This window comes from Pteronotus mesoamericanus, unplaced genomic scaffold, assembly GCF_021234165.1.
Source record: "Pteronotus mesoamericanus isolate MK-2021 breed Mesoamerican mustached bat unplaced genomic scaffold, CSHL_Meso_final contig_311, whole genome shotgun sequence".
In the NCBI taxonomy this organism is placed as follows: Eukaryota; Metazoa; Chordata; class Mammalia; order Chiroptera; family Mormoopidae; genus Pteronotus; species Pteronotus mesoamericanus.
This window is the reverse complement of record NW_026555132.1, coordinates 2,352,191-2,371,275: the sequence shown is the minus strand read 5'-3', so window position 1 is coordinate 2,371,275 and position 19,085 is coordinate 2,352,191. Positions and strand designations below refer to the sequence as shown.

The window sequence follows — 19,085 nt, the reverse complement described above, 5'->3', positions numbered from 1 at the left end:
GCGTTTCTCAGTCAGTCCTCCAGTGTGCCCCAGTTGCAGGAAGTGCCCGGGGCTCTGAAGCCTTCTCTCTAAGACTCCAGATGACCAGCTAACAAGTTGCTCCCATGCACAAGGCTCACAGAAAGAACTTGCAGAGTTAAAGCAGGCAGCTTCAGCAGGTCAGTGAAATTTTCACTCAGTGTGTCCCTTCTTCATTTTTCCAGATCTTGCTCATTACTGACCGTGTTTTTGTAGTGGGACACCAAAAGCATATTCTCTGCTCATTTATAAAACCTAAAAACAACGGCAGGTTGTGAAAACACTTATTTTCAGACAAATGTTACTGGATTTCCTGTAGCAGACAAATGGCAAATGAGGATACAGGGCTTCACTCCAAGTTAGTAGCCTGGGCCAGGAGTTTTGTGTTAGTATGTTTTTAGGGCCCATCTTAGTTGTTAAACAAACTTTTAAAGCAAAACAAAAAAGCAGCCCAAAAGGCTCTAGCTTTGAACAGTGTTACTTCCTGCAGTACTTTCTAAGATAAGCTATTCACAAATTCACACCAAAGGGCCCGAAGATGGGGACCTGCTGAGAGGACGACTTTCTAAGGCCAGTTTGAGAACATCTGCTCCACAAACGCAACTTGACTTTGGAATAGCTTATCTGTGATGCTCACGGATTATTTTATCCACACCTGGATTATGATAGCAACACCAGAGGTGGTTTTCAAACTCTTTTAACCACAAACCCTTTTGTTCGAATGATGTCTCACAGGTAAGTGTAACCACAGGCAAAGATGAGAGCAGAGCTGTGAGCAGAAGGTGAGGGGTGCTCAGGGCCTCACCCATGGCCGCCCTCAGCTCCTCCTCTGCCTTAGCTGACCCTCAGAGCCCTTGGGTTTGCCAAAGTATAAGGCCCTGCATCCAGCTCCCCACGAGTCAGTGTCCAGTCACTGGGGAACAAGTTAAAATGAGAGGCTGAGAGGGGGCAGAAGCACAGGCGGTTCACCGAGGGGGGTGCTTTCTCTATAAAAGAACATTCTGGAGGCCTAGGTTTAGACAAATACACTCCCGCTGCTGTCTGTTAGGTAGGGGTTAGTTTCTAAACACAGCACGTAAGTTGAAAATTGTACACAATCAAAATTATCATTGAAAATTGCCTATAAAATACAGCAGGCATGTTTAAGCAACTATGTATACAAAATATGATATACATAATAATATGGAGCATATAACATGGAGAGCTCATATGAAAATTATAATCTTAGAGTATTTAAAAATACATTTTGTTTTTTGGTTGTTGGGCTCGTAGAGTTGTCTTTTCTAAGTGACATGAGCTTGTGCTGCAGTAGCCATGAGGTTGGTACTGTTATTCCATTTTGCAGACGCAGAATCAGAGGTTCAGGGAAGCAACTCGCCTACAGTCACATGGTGGGTGAGGGGCAGACAAGATTCAAAGCCAGATCTGCCTCCGGATGGGGCCAGGGCTCTTGAGCACGAGGCCCTGCTGCCCTCTTCAATCTAGAGGCATGGGCTTTCTTTATTTTCAAACAACTTTCTGCGGAGAGGGTTGTAATTAATGAGATGGGTAGATGTGAAACATTTTCTATTTTGTGGAAGAAAAAACAATCCGAGAACGCTGCCCATGGCCCAAGCGCGGTCCAGAAGTCCTTGAGGCTTTGAGCAACTGACAGCCTCGGGCCTGCCTGTCTCTTGGCTTCTGCCTGTGCTTACACAGTTCAGTGAGACCAACGGATGAGGTCTTTTTAGCCCTGTGTCTATGGGAGTCAGCTGGTGCGTTTGCTAACTCCTGGGAGCCAGGTGGGGTCCAGGGTAGAAGATAAGATCAAGCAGCACAACATCCAACACCAGCAGGGAGGACAACGGCCCTGGAGGGACCCACTTGCTCTTGCTTTTACCCAATTCTGCTCTTTCGTACCCCAAATGCTTTGAGCAAGTCTCTCAACTGCTCTGTAAAAATAACCCTCTTATGTCATGCAGGACAAAGTCAAATGAAACAATAGGTAAGAGTAGGTCTGGGTCTGGGATCTCCCACCCTGCTCCATGCGTGCAAAAGCTGCTTGTTACCTCCAGGGCGGCTGAGGGCTGAATCTCCCGTGCTTGAAATACATCTTGTTTGTTTAGGTGATCTCTTTTCCTGAGCTCTATCACCCCACGGACTTATAGAGTCTATGACTTTTTTGAAGGTGGTGTCTGGCTTTGGCTCCTTGCCAATGGAGGCGGTGAGCACAGCAGGGGCTGCGGAAGCCAGGACCGCGCCCAGGGCGGCGGCGTGGGCACTTTTCCAAGGCCCCAAGCACTTACTTTTTCATGAAGCGAAGCCGGGCTCTCCTCCGCAGGCCTAAAAGAAGAAACCAAGAGCATAAGTCCGCATGGACTGTGGGCTGCCGGCCCCAGGCCCCAGGGAACAAGGAGTGTGATGCGAGGGACAGCTGGCACCTCAGACCACTCCTCTGGTGCCAGGCTCTGCTTCAGTTTCAGTTTCATGAACTCCCTTAATGCTCGCAGCAAACCTAGGTGTCAGATACTACTCTTATTATCTCCATTTTGTATATGAGGAAACTTAAGGCCTGGGGCAAGTGTATTACTGAGTAACTCACCTGAAGTTACACAGCTGATAAGTGGTAAAACCACAGCTCAGACCCAACTAATCACCTCCAGCCTGTGTGTCCTTAAACAGGCTGTTCTGTCCTTCACGGCACAGAGGTGGTAGAGACAGGTGGTCTTGAACCTGTGTATTTGGGAGGTGCGCAAGGTTTCCCATTGGGATAAAGGAAGGAAATATGAACATGGCTACCTATGAGTTTATCTTATTTTTTATTACTTTTTATTTTTAAAGCATGTTAAATGTGCTTCATGCATAATATACTTAATCACATTTGCAGATCACTGAACTTGTGCAAAATTCTTAGAACAGGGTAAATGGACATCCTTTGGTGGGTGGCAACTGTATGCATAAATGTGCCCATGACACATTTATCTAGGGAGAGAGTCCATAAGTGTCATCACATGTTCAAAGGAGACCTATAAAAGAGCCACTGATCTAGTCCATACTCCGGCAGGCCACCCCCTCCCATTTTATTGAAGCCCAGAAAGGGTAAGCAAATAACTCGAGGTGGCACAGGTGAGCCTGGGGCTCTGGGCTCTCCAGCAGCTGTGGGAGTCTGACCTGCAGCTGGGGTGGGGTGGGGGCGGGGCGGCGGGCAGCGCCTAAGAGATGATTCTATCTCCAGCTAGCTGAGAGCAGCAGCCATCTCTGTTTCCTTACAGCCTCACAGAGAGGGAGCATTTCTAGCTTCTGCGAATGTAACCCAGACCCCACATCAATCTCTTCTATGTACTGTTTTCCTGCTGACTGCCTACAGACGTTCCTCCTTGCTAAGTCCGACCCCAGCTGGGCACTTTTGGCAGGACTTCACAAACAGCAACCCTGGGAGGTAGGTACTATTGCCCCCTGCTTGCCCCTGTGAGGCTCAGAGAGGCCAGGGCACATACTCAAGGCTGCTAAACACGGAGTAGCAGGTTTAGGTTCAAACCCAGGTTTGTCTGACCCCAGCGACGGGGTGTTCCCTGATCCCTGCAGCGCGTGCCCTCAGGCCAAGGATCACCTCTGCAACCACCTCGGGTTCTCAGGCTCACAACTGCCTTGCTCCCCTAGAGAAGGAAAGACCCTCAGGGACACCCCCACCCACAAGAAAGGGGTGGCTATGATGGCCCGAGAGGGGACAACTTACAGTATAGGTGAATGGCCACACCCAAGGACACCAGCAGAATCATGACACCAGTCACCAGCAGGCCAAGGGTCAAGGAGCCACATGGTATGCCTGGAAGACACACATACGAGACATTTGAAACACACAGATCAGTACAAAGAGAGAAAAATCAACTAAAAACCCACCTCCCAGAGAATACCACTGTTTGCACATCTTCTTCCAGTCTTTTTTTCTAGGCACTTTAAACACATTGAGATAATTTTATATGTAAAATTTCATGCCCCACATCCAAATTAAAACTCAAGACCTATTTATGTTCAAGGTGAATAGACCATTTTAATGACTGGTAATGAGGTTGTTGCCATTTATTTAAAAAAATTTAATTTCATAGGAAATAGCTGAATATATTTTCACTGTAAAAGATTCAAGTATATGAGTGCCCCTTGACATCCTCACTCCTTCACAGCAATAAATGCCATTGTTGATTTGGTACCTTTCTCTTTGCATTTTCATATATTCAATACACAGCTTACATAGAACATGTAGTCTTTTAAAAACTAGAGTGAATTATATCGTACAAATTATTCTGCAATCATTGTTTTCTTAAACATTTTTTTCTAGCAGAGTAACATTTGAATATGGATGTACCATGGATTATTTTGCCATCAGTGGGCATTCTGTTTTTTTCTTGTGTTTTGCAATTGACTGCAGAGAACAGCCTGGTATGTTTCTTCTTACGCAGGAGCCTGCCTGACACCGATACTGAAAACAGGACCTAATAAACCTCCATTTTAAGTTGTAATAGATACTGTCGAATGCCTTCCAAACAGGCTACACTGATTTCCATTCCCAGCTACCAACTCTGCACCCTGCTGACACTTGATATGATCAAAGGTTTTGGTTTTTTGTTAGTCAAAAAATATTTTGACTTCAATTTCCTGATTATTTGTCAGCTTCAGCAATTTTCATATATTGGCCACTTCTTTTTTCCTATGAGTTGCCTATTTGTTCCTTTGCCCATTTTCTATGTTACTTAAACAGTAGAGAGTATATCATCAATGCACCAAATCCTTCTCTGATACACTTCATGCCTCTATGGTTGGTCCCTGTGAGTAGCTGAGGAGCAGAACCAGGATTCACAGGTGAAAAGGGCAAGGGATCATGGGTGAAAAAAAATTAGAGTTTAGATTTGAATTTTTACTGAATACCTATTATGTGCCAAGAATAATACTAACTGCAAAGTTCCATCTTGTGAGGAAGGAGGGTATTACTATCCTTTTTCTCTCTCATTTTACAGTTCAGAAAAACTGTAAGGGAGGGCCAGGGTATAAATCTAGATCCTCCAAGTTCTGAAGCCCCTGCTGGACCCACCACGACAGCCTGAGGGCATGAGAAGAAGGGAGGAAATGGAGTGCGCCCCTCCAAGGGAGGCAGGCTGCCCTCGCCGAGGCTGGGTGCTGCGGTGTGAGGGGAGAGCCCTGCACCAGGTGGGAGGCTGTGTGGAGGTCCTAGAAAGTCCTTCCTACCTCTGAAGCGCAAGGGATCCTGTCTGCCTCTCTCTCACCCCCTCCATATTCTCTCAAAAATGTGATGCTAAGTGAAAGAGCCAGGCATGAAAGTCCACATATGGTATGACTCCATGCATATGAAATGTCCAGAAGAAGCAAATCTATAGACAGAAAATCTATAGAGAGAGAAAGTCTAAAGTAGGGGCTGGTAACAGAACAGAACAGGCTGGTGGGAACAGAAACTAGTCATAAACAAGTACAAAGGATCTTTTGGGGCTGATGGAATGTTCTAAAACTAGATTGTAGTGATGTATGCATAACTTGGTAAATGTACTAAAAAATCAGTTGTATGCAGCTATATGCTTAAAATGGGTGAATTTTATGACATGCAAATTATACCTCAATAAAGTGGTAATTTTTAAAAAAAGTAACAGGCAGGTGAAGGTTGCTGGGTCGTGCAGAGCAGAGTCTTTCTGAGGAGGGTGGGTCAGGGGAGGGTTCCTGCAGGGTGGTCATGGCTCAGCTGGAGGCCAGCAATGCAGCTGCAGGTCCACAGTGTAGCATAATCATCTACACAAAATGTGACTCCAGGAAAAGCTGTTGCTGCTAGTAGAGGTGGCGAAAAGCCAGCTTGGGCAGGGAGCCGGTGGCCAGAACCATGTCCGTGACATGCGGCTTGGCTTCCTTTTCCTCACTGGGGTCTCCTGAGGTCTGAATTGTACTACATTTCTCCTGAGACAGTGGTTTAGAGACTGCCCCCCAGGACCTCAAGTGTCTCTCCAAGGATATCCCTGAGCCTTGGGGAGAAGGTGCCTGCCCATGGTGGCCGTGAGGGTTTTATTCATGATCATAGGCTTCAGCTCCATCTAGGTGCCCTGCCAAGCTGAATGCCTTGTGTATGGCATCTCATCTAATCCTCCTTCCCTTTATCCAGGTAAACATCCCCATTTTACAGATGAGGAAACTGAGGCTCAGACAGGCTGCATCACTTGCCTAAAGTCACACAGTATCAGCAGTGGTAGACAGAGATTAAAACTGACTTACCACTAGGTTACACTGTCCTATGGCCCCCACCCCAAACGCAGCCACTACCTACCACCCTCTCCACTCCACTTGGCCGCTTGTTTGTTCTAAAGAACCTACTAATGTTGGATTTGCATTTTGCTCCAGGATTTCATTGAAAATTAATATTAGAAATGATGCAAGAAATTTGAAGACTTTGCATCCATCATTTATAGAAGTGTTACTGAATTCACTGTCATTCAGCAGTCCTTACCTAAGGATGAACAGAGCAGATTCCTTCTAGAATTTCTGATGCCCGTGGTTGTATTTTCTATCACTGTAGTCGCTGTGCCAGGTTGTTTGGAGCCTTGCCTTTGTTTTAGCCTTATTTGCTGGCTCCTTCAGGGTCACAGCACAGAGCCCGTGTTTGTGTCCCTATCTTTATGGCCCTATTATATTTTCCCTTTCTGTCCTTTTGTGTTGTACCCTGCTTGAAATCCTTCAGGCGAAGTTTTGGGGCATAAACTTTGTAATATGAGGTCACTCTGTCTCCCCCTTGTGTTCCCTAAGACGTTGCCCTTTGTACATGGATTCTGATGTTCTTTTTACTGTGACCTAACAGGCAGCTTCCCGCTCCCATTCTCTAGACTCTGCTTGGGATTTTATGTGTATATAAGACAAAGCAACCCCAGTGGCACGAGGCAGCCTGGTGTGGTTGCTTGTGGTTTGTTCTTTAGGCTGGAGCAGATGATACTTTCTGTTTGTCATGACCAACTTTTGGGGAACAGAGGTCAGTATTTTTCTAGAAACGCTTTTGGCTTATGGGTTCAAGAGGAGTGCGTGCCTGTGTGTGTGTGCTCCAGCTGTGGCGTCCGGTACCTATGGGACAGAGCGGCGAGTCTGTTCACTCATTAACAGACATATATTAAGCACACTCTGTGTGTTAAGTCTTCTGTTAGGCATCAAAAATGGGAGAGTTTAAAGTTCTGGTCCTTTGGATTGGGTTTTTTTGTTTGTTGGTTAACACCTTTATCGAGATATAATTTACATATTGTAAAGTTCACCTGTTTCAAGTGTATAATTTCATGCTTTTTGGAAATTCATAGAAATGTGCAACCATCACCACAATATAATTTTAGAACAGTTTTATTCCTCCCAAGGGAATCCTGTACCTATTGGCAGTCACTCTCTACTCTTCCCTCAACGGCCCCGCCTTAGGCAACCACGCATCTACTTTTTGTCTCTATGGAATGTGATATTCTGGACTTTTCATGTCAATTATATCATATAATATATGGCCTTTTGTAACTAGATTCTTCCACTGCATAATATGTTTAACATTCATCCATCTTGCAGCAGGTATTAGTAATTAATTCTTGATTATGACCAAGTAACATTCCATTGCATGGATATTCCACGTTTTGTTAGTTCATTTGAGTTGTTTCTACTTTTGGACTATTATGAATAATGATGCTAGAAAAATTTGTGTGACAGTTTTGGATGGACATATCTTTCATTAAGTTTTGTCCTGTGACGACTGGTGAGGGTGTCGCCCGCTAGACTGTGCCACTGAAGGACAGCACAGCTTCCCTCCTGACCCCAGCTCAGGGCCAGGAAAACAGGCTCAAGGGTGTACACTTGAGAAGAGCTTACAGAAGGAAGGGAGGGAGGGAGGGAGGGAGGGCCAGTGTCTGCCGCACTTCTGAGAGTCTAGGGAATGGGAAAACTCACCCTTCCGAGTCACTGGGAGTGGGGGCAATGGACACCTTCTCTTTTTAGGGGTAGTCTTCGTCATCTTGGTGGGCTGGGCAGTGGTGGGAAGGACATCAACTACAGAAAGCAAGCAAGACACATATCTTAGCCAGGTAAACAGCAGATAGACTTAGAGATAAAACTTAACACTGCATTTCTTACCTCCAGATACTAAAGTCCTTATAACCATTCCCTAGGCTGCTATGGAGCTTGAGGGTCAAAGAACAATAAAATCTTTGAACTGCTTCCCCAACACTCAGCTCTATCTGTGGGCCTAGGGACAGGGGTCAGTGATGTGTCCTGGAGAGAGGGGTCTGGAATTACATAGACCTGGAGAGAGCCCCAGCACCCCCGATTAATCAGTGTGTAACTTGGGGCAATTCCTGTCACTTTTCTGTGCCTCACTTTCCCCATCTGCTGAAATAAAAATGGTCTTCACCTCCTTCTTGGGGTTGATGTGAGAATTAAAGGGGACAGTGTGCCCAGCGAAGTGTACAGTAGACATGGCTCTGCCTGGCTGAAGCCATGGCTCCACTTGAGCCAAGGCAGAGCCCCCGAGCCCTGCCAGTCCTAAGTGAGTGGAGGACGCTCACGGGAAGGAGTCAGGGTGCCTTTCCTACATGTACCATGCATGCAGGCTGCCCTGGCCCAGTAGCTCAGTTGGTTAGAGTGTCAGCCCGAGAGGCCAAGGTTGTGGTTCGATCTCCAGTCAGGGCACATGCAAGAATCAACCAGTGAACGCATAAAGAAGTGGACTGACATAGCCATGTTTCTCTTTTTCTCTCTCCCTTCCTCTCTCTCTCAAATCAATAAAGAAACTTTAAAAGCCCCATGAAGGTTGTATATGTTAGGATTTTCTTTCCTTCTCCAGTGTCTTTAAACATCATATACAATCAGAGCCAGGGGGATCTTTAGTCTAATCTCAACCTTTAATTTCAAAGGTGAATGCCAGCGAAATTAAGGGGGAGAAGCTGGCCTCTGAGGCCCGCGTGGAAAGTACCGAGCTGGGACCCCAAACCCCTCTCCTGAACCCTGGGTGGGCCACTCCTCTGTTTTTGTTCTAATTCAGTGTCACACACTAAAACATTGGGATAAAACAGGGGATCAAGTGCACAGAGCAAAGGGAGGTGTCTGAGGCACTGAGGTGCGGAGGGATGGCGTGAGTTCTGGGTGCCACTGTATCTGACCTTTGTCTTTGGGGGTTGAGGAAAGACATTTTACTGAAATGATTTTCTATAAAATAATAAGAAAGGGAATAGGGTGAAACCATGAACTTAAACTCTATAGTCAAGGGGACAGGGAGAGGCAGCCAACAAATCGGTCACTTTGGGGCTGGCTTCTTCCATATCAAATATGGACATTTGGGACCTTCACTACCCTGTTCCCCTTCTGGAAAGTGGAGACTACATGGTCTGCTCTGCCCGCTCCACAAGTTTTGAGAAGAGCCAACTAGCCAGAATTAACACTCACTAAGTTTCTACCGTGTGCTAGTGGCAGTGCCGAGCACTTCGGATTGAGTTTATTGAGTGCAACAGCTTTTGGGATAGGCACTATTGTCCCCATTTCATCTCCGAGGAAGCCTAGGCACAGAGAGCTGATGTAACTTGTCCAGAGTGCAAGGCCTGAGTCAAAAGACTCCGCTTCTAGGCTCTCGCTGTGCCATGCTGCCGCAGGGGCAAATGCTTTTTCACAAAAAAGTGAAGCACATCAGATGCACCCCCAGCCCTGGGCATCAACGTGCTGGGGGAAACTAGAGTGAAAGGAAAGACACCACGGGCTCTCGTGCTCTGAGAGTGCGTGGGGAGTCTGGCCCTCGGCAAGGGGTCGCAGCACGTCGTTATCTCCTTCACCCTCAAAGCCCTAGCAGCACTCATTCCCCTTCCTTCATACCTGAGGAGGCCCCGGGGTCTCTCGGCGGGTCAGCGGTGAGCCTGCAGGGAGCCAGCCCTGTGGGACCTGAGTGCCTTGGCTGGGCACAGTATCCTGGGTCTGATGGAGGTTTGTGGACAGCCTCGTTCCATTTTAATTTCTTCTTGTCCAGAACCAGGTCCTCTTGATTCCTCCTGACACCGCCACCTGCCCCCCCAACTTCAAATCTTCCCCCTTCTCTGCTCTTTGAAAGGGACAGGCTCTTTGAATCCACGGTGTGCTTAAGGGGCCTGAACAAGGCTGTCTTTCCCGAATACTTTCTCTACCATCTAACTTCTTCCTTCAAAATGCACTGACTTCCTTACAAGGGTGGGCTCTGGTTCTGGATCCCCTCCCCTGGGGAAATGATATGGTTGCAAGCACCTGCTTTGGGAACGCACTGCCACTCTTGGGAGCTGGGCAGTGGGAGGGCTTTGGAAATGTGAAAACCAAGAGTGAGTGGGTAGAGGTGGGGGAGCTTCCGAAAACCAGTTGTGCTATTACACCATGCACCTTTCTCAGACCCTGAAATCTCATGAATGGAAAGATGTGGGACTGACAGAGACAAAAACAACAAATTAAACTAAAACCCACACTCCCCGACGCCAAAACCCAGTTTTCAATACAGGAATCAATGAACAAACCCCAAGGCAGCTCAGCTAAAGAAACCCCAAGGCGTGCTGCACATCTCGTGCTGAGTGGTCTAATTCCTCGGGAGCCCCTCGATGCTCTCAGTGCCCCCAGTGTGAGCAGAGCCCAGGTGAGGGGGGAGCAGGACAGTGAGAGGCTTGCAGGGGGCTGACCCTAGCCATGGGCTAACCTAGGAGGGGGCTAAAGTCAGACGTGGGCCTTTGAGGATTTCTGCCCCTGAGTCCTTTGCACCTTTGGTAGCTTTCATCCTCACTGTCCGACACAGCAGCCACTTGCCACACGTGTTACTAAGCACATGGAACACAGCCAATTTGACCTGAGATGTGCTCTTCCCATGAAACACACATGGAATGCTTCGTATGAAAGGAGGATATGAAATATTTCAGCAATTATTTTATCTTGATTACACTTTGAAATGATACTGTTGATAAATTGGGTTAAATAAAATGTATTATTTAAATGAATCTCCTGTGTTCCTTTTAACTTTTTTTTAACATAGCTACCAGAAAATTTTACATTACATCTGTGGCTCACAGTTTTATTCTACTGGATGTGCTGACTTAACTCATAAGGAACTGCAGCTTCTTAGGATTGAAGGTGGTTTTGGAGGCCATCAGCAACCCATGGCACAGATGAGAAAACCGAGGCCCAGCGAGGAGACCACCCCGCCCAAAAGCACACAGTAAATTTGCAACAGAATTTGCAGCTGGTCTTGGGGTCCAGCCTCCTCATTCCCTGAAACTCTGGGTATGGGTTTGAGCCACAGGCCCACATGCACAATGTGAGGCACCTGCTCCTCACTGGCTGCTCACTGTGCCCACAGAGGAGATTTCTGAGACCATCATCAGGCCTGGGAACTCAGCCCAATCCAGCCACAGTCTCAGGTGGTCCTGATGTGACTGAAGGACAACGCTGTTCTGTCCCCATAAGAAACATTTACAATGGGAATTGTAATGGTACCTACCTCTCAGGATGGTCAGCAGCATTAAGTGAGAGAACTACATAAAACAGTTGCATGTGCTTGGCCCTGGGTAAGTTCCAGAATATATTTTCTGTTACTATGAGCTATAGTGCTATTGCTCACGGCTGTCATCCCCTCCCGCGGAATTGTTGGGCTTGCTGAGAGTGGGGTGACCCCTAGACCTGGCACATGCATGGCACATTGTAGGTACTCAGTGCTATCAATAACATTGAATCAGAATCTTACCCACAGTCAGCTGAGTTCCCTTTCCGAAGGTCAGCTCAGGGGTCCCGACGGTCATGCAGAAGTAGACACCACTCTCTGCAGGTTTCACATTCCTGAGATGGAGGGTGGTCTGGGTTGACTCCCGAATCACAGTTAGCTTCTCCTGCCCCATGTTATCACCATACACAATCTGTTTTGTAGAATCCCAGACAGCTAGGAACTCGTAGTGACTGTCCATGCTTGGGGCCTGGAGCTGTCTCAGCCAGTAGATGCGCTGGTTAGCAAGGGAGGTTTTGACTTCACAGGATATATTCGCGAATTTGTTGGTCTGAACCGTTAGGGTCCTAGGACTCTGCTGATGTGTCAAGCTGCTGTGGAGAGCTACGAGAAGCAGAGGGAGCAGGGACCATCAGTACATTTCCCTGACCACCGCAATGGGGCCTCAGAGTCACCCTGAATCAAGTACCAAAGAAAAAGCCATGGAAGAACCTGCCCAGTTGCAGGCTCCAGAGGCTGTTGTAAATGCAGGTGGTGGTTCCTGGACTCGAGAGCTCCAGCACCACCCGCCTCCCCATCCCCCGCCCCCCGCCCCAGGAGATCATCTGCAAGGCAGATGTTTACTCTGCCCAGCTTTACAGAGGGAGGTGGGAAAAGCTGCCATTTGCTGACCACATGCTTATACACCTGGTTATTTGTATAATTATCTCAATCAAGACTCAATCTCATTTCAGGATTTTTATCTCCATTACACAGATGAGGAAACCGAGGCACAAAGTTACTTGTTCAAAATCCTACTTACAACTAGTAGGTGACCTGGGATTCAAACTCAAAGATTCAAAGTCTGAAGTCAAAGCCTTTCGCCCTGCCCTGCTGCAAATCTGTATAGACCTTCAACAGGCTCCCAGCAGCTGAAGGAGACCAAAGGCACGCTGGGAGAGGAGCTCAGAATCACAGGCAGAGCATAGGGCTGGGCTGGCCAACCTAAAAGAGGACTGGCCACAGTTTCTGGGCATGGATGACAACCAGCACTCGCTATCCCCTGGTAGGCACAATTAATGACCATCACTTACCAACCCAGCAACTGATAGATCACTGGATCCCCTTCCTGAGTGGAAGGACAGATACCCCAGAAGCAGGGCTGGGATTTCATTTTAGTCTCAGGCAAGAAGCACTGTAAGTAGGAGGCTGTTCATGGGAAAACTGGAGCAGAACTCACAGACGTGGCCTTGAACCTAGCCTCCACGCCACACCAGTGTGGAACCTAAGGCGAGTCGTGGAACCTGTCTCTTCTGTTTGAAAAGAGGATGGCTTAAAGCCATTGATCTGACTGCCTCTGAGGGCTGGAATGTCCAAGAAAGCAAACTGTAAAGCACCGTACATGGGCAAATCATTGTTCATGTGTCTCACATATCAGGGGTTGTTACTGGCAGCAAATGAAATCTTAAGGAGAAGGATTAGAATAGGTCTTTTGCTGTGAAGTCCAGCAAACCGCATCTGACTTAGCGAGCCTTTCATTTTAGCTGTCGTGGGGAGGGAGAGCGCAGGCCAGAGCAGAGACCCAGAAGCAGCGAGGCACAGACCTGGGTGAGCAGAAGAGACCAGAGAATGGGGGAATGTGTGTGTGTGTGTGTGTGTACCCAAGAGGAGCTGGCTTACTGAGGTGGTGGTCCATGTTCACAATCCTACCTACACTTGTTCTCAGGCTCCATAGCAGCCTTTTCTAATACTGATGAAATGAACTTAAACTTTTTGACTCCACTCACAGATCTTCCGCTTATATCAAGAATGAAATGGTAACTGGGGCCCAAGTGGCTGCTGGGCCTTCGCTTTTTTCCCCAAATAACATACTGCTTTTTCAGCAAAGTAGAGGTTTTTTATTGTTTTGGGTCACTGGTCTCTTGGGGGAGATAATAAGAATTGAAAATGCCGGTAGTTATTGAACCATGCCAAGCATAGTTCATGTATTATCTCATTTGATCCTCAAAATCCTGTTTCACATCCACTTTATAGGTGAGGCAATGGAGGCTCAGGAAGGTTAAAGACATGCTGAAGGTCGCACAGTCTGTCTGTGGTGGATTCAGAGTCAAATCCAGGTCTGTAACCCCCGAACCTGAGCTTCAAGGCACTCCCTGAATTGAGGGAACTTGTGGTTCCAGGAAGGTGGTCGTGGCTCGTGTGCATATATTGGGGCCACAAATACACAGATTCTCAAAGACCTTCTAAGAAAGCCCATAAGTGAGTCTTTGGTGGTAAAGAGGTCAGAAAGGGCACTTCCTTCATCATGACATGAAGACTTCCTGGCTGAGACACTCCTTGGTCTCTCTCTGCTGACCATTTGTTTTTCAGCCCCTGGGGACTAAACATACAGCCATGGCTGACCCCTGTCTATGTGCTGGACACCTAGCTGGGTCTTGTCATGCATGTGGTCTCCTTTGATTCATTTCATTCTCTCAGTAGGCTAAGCGACTCCATTCTCAGAGGGACCTGCTCTTTCTAAAATGTTTGGCAATAACGTTCAGCAGCTTTGAATGGCTGCCTGGATTAGCTTTTACTTCAGATGTTCTTGAGCTCCCTGGGTCAGAGACTGGGCTGGCAGGCCTCATCATGCCTGGCGGGATGTCCAGCTTGGGGCTTTTGGGCAAGAGAGCAAACCGACCCCAGGTTAGCCGGCATTTGGGGAGGTGGAGGGACTTCTAAAAGGTAGTCTGACTGGGCTGAGTCAGAGGAACAGTCTAGACTCCCACTCTGTTCCACTTGCTGTGATCCAACTCTAACACTGCTTGTTAGTGAAATTGCACTATACACCTAACCCCAGGGAAGGCTGGGCAAACAGGAAAACTCTGCCTGAGGGAATGACCAGCCATACTTGCCTGAGAACTGGCAACAACCTGGTATTTGGCAGACTGTGCTAGAAAACTGGCCCGGAAGTAATAAACGTATGTCTCCAGAACCCTAGGCCAAGTGTGGGACACCCAAACCAGGACTGGGCCTCTGGCACCTTCCTGGGAGCACATCCCTGCCTTGTCTCTGAGCGTGGGCATTTTCCCTCCCTCTCTGGACTTCCTCCCGCTTTTTCTCATCTTCCTTCCTATCTCCTTCCCTCCTTCCCCTCCTCTCTCCTATTTCCCTCCAGTCTTCCCTTCTCCCGTCTCCCAGGTCCAAGCTTTTGGGCAGAGGTGGCCGCAGTCTTGGGCTCCACAGACCCCTAGGATAATGAGCTCCCATTATCCTCTCCCCGCTCCGGGGCTGTGCCTGCCGCGCCGCCTGCCCCCGGGACTCTGGACTCTGCTCCCTACCGGGACAGCCTCCCCAAACTCCACCGCTCAGGCTCTCCTGGGGCCAGCGCAGACCACCCGCCCGGACCCCGGGCACCGCCAGTCCCTCAACGTTACCTGCCAGCTGCGCAGCAGCGAGGAGCAGCAGACAGAGCCACAGCCACATCTCGGCACATCGGCACCTGGTCCCAGCGGCCCCAGCAGAGACTGTCCTGAAGGGGCGCGGTGGGGGCTGGGGAGCGGACCGGGCGGGGCAGCGGAGAGGAGGAGATTGCAGAGAGCGGGGTGGGACCCGGAGAGAGAGCGGTGCGAGGTTGGCAAGGTCTCCACCCTCATCCACCCTGCATTTCAAAGATCTTGGCTCCGTTTTTAAAAAGCTCACTAGGACCCCCTGCTTTCAGGCAAGGAGGTGACACCCCTGTCTGTGCCAAGCACTCCTCGCACGTGTGTGATTGCCTCCTGCCCTGGGAGGTGGTCAAAACAAGGTCATGACTCCATGTGACAGTTAAGGCAACTGAGGCTCAGAGAGGTCAGGATGCTCAAGGTCCCACGGAGAGAGTGGTGGAGCTGGACCCTAACTCAGCGCACTTCTTTTCTTTTTCAGTAGTTTTTGGGAGGCTCCTGGATGCCCCCAGCTCTGCGGGGACTGGAGCCACCAAGGCCCAGGTCCTGCCCTGAAGGGCCCACACTTATGAAGGGTGAAGGGAAGCTAACTAACTGTTACCCAAACACAGTATGATGGTTAAGGACAGTAAGCTGGGGCCCCAGGAGAGGGGACCCCAGCCCTGCCTGAGGGGGATGTTGAAACCAGACCTAGCCCTTCATAGCCCGGAAGAGCTGAGGAGATTCTAGGGCTCCCCTACTGTCCCCACACGTGCAACTAGTGTTATAATAACAATAAAGGTACTATAAAATTATATTTTATATTTATTATTTATAAAATTGTTATAAAATTATAACACAGAAATTAGCAGATGAACAAAGATGCCACCTTTGAAGCTGTGTGAATGTGCGTGTACATGGGTGCATGCCCTGCTTTCCTGCCCTGAGCTTGCGGGCTGCTCTGTCTGCGGGCTGTGTCGCCCAGCCCTGTCAGGAACAATTGTGGGGTGGTCTTCCTGTCCCAGTGGGGACTACAGAGGGAGGCACTGGAGAGCTGGGAAGGGCATTCTAAGGAGGATAACTGGGTAGTGCGAGGGTCTGCAAGGGTGAGGCAGCCAGGCGGGGGGAGGGCTGTGGGAGGAGGCCACAACATCGACGAGGACCTAGACAGGCAGGCGCTGTGGGTCACCCTCACGGCTGGAGTTTGTCAAGAGGAGATGGTGTGCCACTGGAGACCTAAAGCAGACAGTGTGGCAGGGATACTGTCAGCGTCAGTGTCCAAAGCCAATCTCCTTTCCATCCCATTCTGCCCCAGCTCCTTTGTCCATTGGTAGTGACAGACACTGCTGAGTTAGGTGCAGAGAGTTTGAAGTAACTAAAGGAGAAGGAGCATATGCCCTGAATATGGGGCTGCTCCTCCGGTCCAGTCAGAGGCCAGAGTCTCCCTTGACATTTTCCTTGTACCCAGAAGTGGAGGCCTGAGCATAGACAGGGCAGAGAGCCCTGGGGAGACCACATGCTAGTGGGCTTTCTTTCTTTCCAATTGAAATGATATTATATAACATAGAAGTAACCATTTTGTTTTTTTCTTTTTTATTGAATGTATTGGGGTGACATTGGTTAATAAAATTATATAGGTTTCTGGTGTACAATTCTATAATACCGCATCTGGACAAAATTAACCATTTTATGAGAATATATCCTAAGTATCTTGAAACACCAATTCAAAAGAATATGTGTGCCCCTATGTTCCTAGCAGCATTGCTTACGATAGCCATGATCTGGAAACAGCCCAAATGGCCATCCGGAGATGGGTGGATAAAAAAGCTGTGGTACATTTGCACAATGGAATACTATGCAGCAGTAAAAAGGAAGGAACTCTGACCTTTTGTGACAGCATGGATGGGCCTAGAAACTATTGTGCTAAGTGAAATAAGCCATTCTGCAAAAAAAGACAAATACCATATGATCTCACTTATATGTGGAATCTAATGAACAAAATAAACTAATGAGAAAAATAGAATCAGAGGCATAAAAACAGAACAGTTTGTTGTAAGAGGAGGGGGGGGAGGTAGGGACTGGTTGTAAGAAGGTGAAGGATTAGCCAAATAACATGTATGTATGACCCATAGACATGGACAGCAGTGAGAGAGTTGGGGGAGTGTGTGGACTGGAATAAAAAAGAAAAAAAATGGGATAACTGTAATAACAAACAATAAAATATATTTTAAAAAAAGAAAATTAACCATTTTAAAGTGTACAATCCAGTGGTATTTTGTACACTCACAATGTTATACAACCACTACCTATATCTAGTTCCAAAACATTTTCATCTCCCCAAAAGAAACGCCTGTACTCACTAAGCAGTCACTCTCCATTGTTCCCTAATCCTCTCCCCAAATTGTTTTCATTTTGTTTCTATGGATCTACCTATTCTAGTCATTTCATGTAAAAGAAATTACACTGTGTGCCCTTTTGAGCCTGGATTCTTCCTTTCTTACTTTTTAAAAAATATTTGTCCTGGCTGGTGTGGCTCAGTGGGTTGAGTACTGGCCTGTGAACTGAGGGGTCACTGGTTCATTTCCGGGCAGGGCATAGTCAAGGCACATGCCTGGGTTGTGGGCAAGGTCCCCCGTTGGGAGAGTGTGAGAGGCAACCGATTGATGTATCCCTCACACATGGATGTTTCTCTCCCTTCCTCCCTCCCTTTCTGTCTCTGTAGAAATAAATAAATAGTCTTAAAAACAAATCCTGTCCTACCTAAAAAATTATTTTCATAAAATTTTTGGGTTTTCTGTGGGTTATTTTTTTAAAAAATCATCTGTCTTAAAGAAAAGAAGTACACTTTGTAAGTTGGTTCATTTATGAAAAATATATAGTCTCTCCCTCTTTAAGTGAAAGCATTATTTAAACTTTTATAGAGTGGGATTCTTTCACTTACAATATTTTTGAGGTTCATCCATGTCATAGCATGTATCAGTTCTTGGTTCCTTTTTGTAGCTGGTAATATTCTGTTGTACGTATATTCAAAATTTTGTTTATCCATTCATCTATTAATGAATATTTGAGTTGTTTCTACTTTTTGTTTAACTTTCTGAGTAACTGTCCAACTGTTTTCCATAGCAGCTGCACCATTTCACATTTTTACCAACAATGTATGAGAGTTTCAATTTCCTCAAATCCTCAACATCACTTGTTACACACATGTCTGTGTGTGTGTACACACACGTATATATATATACACATACATATGTTCATCTTAGTAGTTGTAAAATGATATCTCACTGTGGTTTTGATTTGCATTTCCTTAATGACTAATGATGTTAAACATCTTTTCATGTGTTTTTTAGCTATTTGTATTCCTTCTTTGTATGTCTATTCAAATCCTTTACCCATTTTAAAAATTAGACTTTTTATTGTTGAGTTATAAGAGCTCTCTATGTATTCTGGATACTAGACCCTTCTCAGATATATGTTTTGCAAATATTTTCTCCTGTACTGTTGGTTGTCTTCATTTTGTTGATAATGTCCTGTAATGCAAAAAGCTTTCTAATTTTGATGAGGTCCAATTTATCTATTTTTCTTTTGTTGCTTATGCTTTTGGTGTCATATCTTAGAATCCATTGCTAAATTCAAGGTCATGAAGATTTACCTGATATTTTCTTTTAAGAGTTTTATAGTTTTAGTTCTCATATTTTGGTTGTCGATCCATTTTTGAGTTCATTTTTTCTATACAGTATGAAGGGTCCAGTTTCATTCTTTTGCATGTGGATATCAAGTTTTCCTGACATCATTTGTTGAAGAGGTTATTTTTTTTCTCATCAAACAGTCTTGTCAGTCTGTTGAAAATCAGTTGACCATAGATGCGTGGGCTCATTTCTAGATTCTCAATTCTATCCCATTGATCTACATAAAATTCTATCCTATTGGTCTATTTTTATGCCAGCAGCACACTGTTTTGACTAGTGTGATAGTCAATTTTATGTCAG

General features: G+C 46.7%; 1 protein-coding gene across 1 annotated transcript; it reads right to left on the bottom strand.

The window, feature by feature from the left end:
* Positions 1–220: 220 nt before the first annotated feature.
* On the bottom strand, positions 221–15,160 carry CD8B (CD8 subunit beta). Its single transcript, XM_054575544.1, has 6 exons — positions 15,112–15,160; positions 11,741–12,100; positions 7,954–8,052; positions 3,734–3,823; positions 2,304–2,340; positions 221–273 (listed from the first exon to the last, which is right to left on the bottom strand). The coding sequence occupies exons 1-6, from the start codon at positions 15,158–15,160 to the stop codon at positions 261–263; spliced, it is 648 nt and encodes a 215-aa protein (XP_054431519.1). The 3' UTR covers positions 221–260.
* Between the last annotated feature and the right edge of the window lie 3,925 nt (positions 15,161–19,085).